General features: G+C 49.3%; 1 protein-coding gene across 1 annotated transcript; it reads left to right on the top strand.

The window, feature by feature from the left end:
* The first annotated feature begins 1,056 nt into the window (after window positions 1-1,056).
* On the top strand, window positions 1,057-4,271 carry ARL4D (ARF like GTPase 4D). The gene is made up of 2 exons (XM_080977140.1): window positions 1,057-1,281; window positions 2,835-4,271. The coding sequence occupies exon 2, from the start codon at window positions 2,912-2,914 to the stop codon at window positions 3,503-3,505; it is 594 nt and encodes a 197-aa protein (XP_080833266.1). The 5' UTR covers window positions 1,057-1,281; window positions 2,835-2,911; the 3' UTR covers window positions 3,506-4,271.
* Window positions 4,272-5,613: the final 1,342 nt, after the last annotated feature.

The raw sequence follows: 5,613 nt of genomic DNA on the forward strand, positions 1-5,613 counted from the left end.
TTGCCCGGCGGAGGCGCGTCCTGGGAGCGCGCGACTGATTTAGCACCCCGGGGTGCGTGCCAGGCGCTGCACCCGTGCAGGGGAAAGCTTCTTTGCAAGATCTCGCCCAAAAAGAGCGGGCGAGCAGGCAAACGATGACCCAGAAAAGCAGCAAACGAAAGCCCGGGGATGGAGGGAAGCGGGAATCTGAAAAGTTTGCAAGCAAAATGCAAAAGTCGGTGCAAAATGCGGCGGGCTGGTTGCAGTTATCCTGTGCGCGAGCGATCGCCGTAAAAAAAGGGGAAAAAAAGTGGGGGAAGAGAGAACAGCACGTGCTTGTGTTTCTTACTTCTTGGATCTCAGAGCTGCAGGACTGAAAACCAGGCTCCGGGGGGAAATTAGAATTTTGCCTTTGCATGTCCCCGCGCGGAGAAAGCTAGCGTGTAAAGGAGACGGCCCCTTCTCCCTTGCTTTCTACATGCAAGAAATGAGTCCAACAAGGATTCAAAGGCGGCCTTTGGCTGGTTGGCATCCCATGTCCTTTTAAATGTGTTTGTGGTTTATTTTGCATAGAATCGTAGAGCTGGAAGGGAGGCTCATCTGGCCTATCCAACCCTCTGCAACGCAGGAATCTTTTTGCCCGCGACGCCGAGATTAAGCGTCTCGCGTCCACGGACCGAGCTCATTCTTGTTTTATCCACGACGCATTTTGCGCTCTGTGTTGTGAGCCGCCAAGGACGGGAAGCATGCAAATCTATAACAAATAATAATAATAATAATAATAATAATAATAATAATAAAATGCCTCCAGATTGCTGCAAGCCCGGCTGCCTTTTTGCAAAAAAAGAATAGTCCTGGATCGGAGCTCGCACGCTCAAAACTCCGTGCCAAGGGAGAAAGCGCACCGCGCGCCTTTGGAGAAGAAAGCACTTGCAGTTCCCAGGCGGAGGCGGAGGCGGCGCTGTCGAGCGCGCGCTCCCGATTGGTCCGATCCAGGAAGCCTCCCCCGCGCCTTCCCCGCAGCCGCATCTCGGGCGCTGGTTGGCTTCGCGAGCGCTGACGCCGCCCGGCTGGCCTCGCCTTTCCTCTCCCCGGGAGGCGAGAGGCATCCGCGGGCGAGCTGGGCGCGTGGAGAGCCCGGGCTGCGGACGGCTGCTCGCCGAAGGTGCTGCTGCTGTTGCTGCGGCGGCGGAATCCCTCCCCATGGAAGGTAATCTCTCTCTCGATCTCTGGAGTCTGCGATCCCTTCTAGGCTTCCCCGGTTCTCAGTTCGGCCCGCTTTCGCCGCAGACGCGGAACTCGGTAGGAGAGGGTGTCTCTGAGCATGTACAGAGTGCATTTTTTAATCTCCCGGGACTGGAGGATTTGGGCGGGCGCGTCCGCTTGCTTGGAAAAAAAGGCTTTCCGAATCGGAGGGCGGCTTTTCCCCGCTTCTCTTCCTACAGACTCGACACCGTCTGCCCTTGCCCCCCCCCCTTTTTTTTAAACAGCTTAGTTGAAATAAGGTGACTTAATAGCTTGCCTGTTCTGGCCCATCCGCCTCATGTTGTCGCTCTTATTGCATTTCTTATGTGCTGTTGGAAGCAACTCTTGATATGGTGTTAGCAGAAAGGGTGGTCTGCTAATAAATATATCCTTCAAGGGCATCCATCTCAAGCGCCAAAATCTGTTTACAAGGTATAGGCCAGTCTAGAAGGGACAGCACGCAAGAGTCCTCTGAATATATGCAATTATCTTTCCCCCCTGTAACCTCTCCAGCCATAACTTGACTTGAATCTCATGTTTAGAAACTGTGCTCAGCCCAGCCCTTTTTTGTGCATACCTTTCAGTAAACATTCAGCTGATATTGCAGCAGTAGAGAGGGTTGTCTTTGGAAGGCTGCTTCTTCCTGAGATAGATTCCCATCTTCGGAGAGTTTTTGAGCACAGATCCTGGCCAAAGGACCTCTTTAGGCTCTGTCTGCCACCAGTCATGGTGCCTATTTAAAGTAATACTGCTTCTATCCTTGGCCAGTAATCCAAAGGTTTTGAGGGGGAAGACTGTAAGTCTTTGAGGGGGGAGGATAGCTTTCCCCCCCCCGGCACTTAAAATCTTTTAATAATAATAATAAATCACTGCTTCAGATTCCTTCTTACTTTGAGGCTACATGAGCACCGGAGACTTCTCTGTAGTGGCACCAGTGTTTTCAAAACACACACAAAAAACACCTCTCTACAGCTTCCTCACTTCTTACTTAAAACTACAACAAAAAACTTTTTAGTCTTTTAAACTTAGTGTCTTTCTCTTGTCCTTTATAGAGATGTTGTCATTGTGCTGTTCCTTGCTGTTACAGGCTGTGGTGGTGTGTTGTTGTTGATGTATTATTTTACAGTGTTATTTTTTTAGTGTGTTAACTATTTTTGAAACGAATACAGAAAAAGTAGCAAGTAAATGTTTTAAAATAAACTAAGGGAAAGGAAAGTTACCAGCTAATGTGGATCTGCAAATAGGCACGATTCAGCTTCTCTGAAAACCAGTTTCTCCGGATCGATTGTCCTCTGTGTGAATTCAGGTTTTCTGCGAAGGAGGTTTCTTTAGGGTTTGTGAAAGTGTTGCTTGAATCAAGGAATTTGAGATGTTTAGCTGAGGGATTACTTTGGTATCTGAAGAGTTGACTCAAAAGCGTTACAGGTAGTTCACAAAAAAACAGTAAATGTTCCAATTTCCCCTGTTTATTTGATCAGCATGTCTTTAACAATACCTCCCCCCCCCCAAAAAAAATGCTGCATCTTCAAGCATTGCCCATAGTGACGCAAAGTATGTGCGCATGGGTTTGCATTTTGCATTAACTGTATCTCTGTGTCTTGTTGCCACAGTTCCACAACTGCTGTGAGCGGAAAAATCATCCGGCCACCGGCCAACGCTTCAAAGTTTGGCTGTGCTCCGGAGGACTATGGGGAACCAGCTGGCCCCAGTGCCCCCATTCATGCCCCATTTGCAGGCCCTGCACGTGGTGGTGGTTGGGCTGGATGCAGCCGGCAAAACGTCGCTGCTGTACCGCTTGAAGTTCCAGGAGTTTGTCAAGAGCGCGCCCACGAAGGGCTTCAACATGGAGAAGATCCGGGTGCCGCTGGGCGGTTCGCGCGCCATCACTTTCCAGGTGTGGGATGTGGGCGGCCAGGAGAAGCTGCGCCCCCTCTGGAAATCCTACATGCGCCGCACGGATGGCGTCGTGTTCGTGGTGGACTCTTCAGAGGCCGAGCGGCTGGAGGAGGCCCGCGTGGAGTTGCACAAGATCGTCCGCTCCTCGGAAAACCAGGGCGTCCCCATGTTGGTGCTGGCCAACAAGCAGGATGTGGTCCAGGCCCTCTCCGTAGCCGAGGTGGAGAAGTTCCTGGGTCTGCCTGAACTCTGCGCCTCCACCTCGAACCACATCCAGGGCTGCAGCGCTGTCAGCGGACAGGGCCTTCAGCAAGGCCTGGAAAAACTCTACGAAATGATTCTCAAGCGCAAAAAAGCCCTTCGCACCAGCAAGAAGAAGCGCTGACAAACTGGCGTGTGAGATTATCTCTGGGGGATTCAGACATTTTGCACCCGGACCGCAGTTTTTTGCCAGCCCGGGACATTGTTTCGGAACAATGCGAGGTTGCAAATCAGACAGTTTCCTCTTTGGTGACTCTGCTTTTTGGACTGATGAATTGTGGAGCATTTGTGCCCTTGTTTTTGTATTTTTATGTTGTGAACCGCCCTGTGATCTTCTGGCGGTGGGTAGTATACAAATTGAATACCGTATTTTTCGCTCTGTAAGACGCACCAGACCACAAGACGCACCTAGTTTTTGGAGGAAGAAAACAAGAAAAAAAATATTCTGAATCTCAGAAGCCAGAACAGCAAGAGGGATCATTGCGCAGTGAAAACAGCGATCCCTTTTGCTGTTCTGGCTTCTGGGATAGCTGCGCAGCCTGCATTCGCTCCATAAGACGCACACACATTTTCCCTTACTTTTAAGGAGGGAAAAAGTGAGTCTTATAGAGCAAAAAATACGGTAAATAATAGGGATAATACCTCCCATGGGCAGTAAGAAAGCACCTTGGCAGCCTGCCCTGCCCTGGATTCCCCGGGAGGCTAGTAGTTTGGGGAGAAAGGGGGAATTTCCCAAAGAGTTGGAGGTCCGTCATGCGCCAACCACATTATTTGTTTATATCTTTTCAAAAAGAAAGCGTAATGTTTTCTGGGCTCCCCACCCCTGTTTTTCTGTTGTTGTTTTTTGTAGAAAAGAAACCTTAAATTATTAAAAAACACCATTCTTTTCAGAGTTGGGGACGAGGCATTTATGTCATCTTTTGTGCACAGGGATGAGGAAGGGTTTTGGCTTGTTAAGGAGATGGACCAGATGATAAACAAGGGAAAAACGCAGAGCTGCTCGCTTGCAGTGTTAGAAACTGAGATGGGAGGAGCTAAAGGGCACCTTGAACCTATGTTATGGGTGCAACAACGGGATGTCTTACAACAAGAATACAAAGCTAAAAATGAATGAACTGCAGCTAAAATATTATGTTCATTTTTCCCATGGTCTAGTCCTTCCCCTGCCCACCCCCCTAATATTCTTAAGAGGGTCTCTTCTCCAGTCTTCAAAGAGTAGCTGGAAGTGGGGAGACAGAAAAAGTCCTCCTTTCCTTCCACACTGCAGTTTTAATCTGAAATCTTAGGCTCAGCAACTGCTCACGCTAATGAAATTCCCTGTCGCAAAATGCGCCCAGAACAATGGGAGTTTCGAATGCTGGTTGCATGATGTTTATAAAGATTATTTGTAAACATCATGCCTTCCTGGAATGGAAGGTAATGCTTAATAATAATAATAATTTTTTATTTATACCCTGCCCATCTGGCTGGGTTTCCCCAGCCACTCTGGGCGGCTTCCAACAGAATATTAAGATACAATAACCTACTAAACATTAAAAGCTTCCCTAAAGAGGGCTGCCTTCAGATGTCTTCTAAAAGTCTGGTAGTTGTTTTTCTCTTTGACATCTGGTGGGAGGGCGTTCCACAGGGTGGGCGCCACCACCGAGAAGGCCCTCTGCCTGGTTCCCTGTAACCTCTGCAGAAAACAGGCTGGAGTTCAGGGCTTTTCAGGGCCTTTAGTTTTCTACCCACAAACCTCTGGATACATCCCCATGAGTTGTGGCTGCTCGGTAGTGAAGACAGGCTTATGCTGGAAGACGGAGGACTCGTGAGTTCCTTTACATGTCCCAGTGATTATCATCATTAGGTACCCACAGCTAGCTCCTCAGTATCTGGGAATGGGGACACCCAGGTTGTCACTTCTAGGGAGGCTCTGGGCGTAGCACTATTCCTTTTGGAGTGAAGGACTGGTTGCCGCACTCCCAGTTTTCTCTTCTGGTGTTGGAGACTGCCTGCGTTGACTTGGAGAGGAGGAGGGGAGGGGTGCGTTTGACGCGAGGGGCTTTGCGTCGCTGTAAAATTCCATCTGCTTTTGCGCTGACTGTTTCCCCCGCCCCAGTTTTCCATGAGCCTTATAAAGGCCCAGATCAACATTGTTCGCTCAGGCTTTGTTTAGATCAGAAGCAATTTCCAGCTCCAGAGTTTGGCGCTTTCTCAACTAAGGACGTCTCTGAGCATGCAGATCATCATTTG

The sequence above is a fragment of the Podarcis pityusensis genome (assembly GCF_964106645.2).
Source record: "Podarcis pityusensis genome assembly, chromosome: 13".
Classification (NCBI taxonomy): domain Eukaryota; kingdom Metazoa; phylum Chordata; class Lepidosauria; order Squamata; family Lacertidae; genus Podarcis; species Podarcis pityusensis.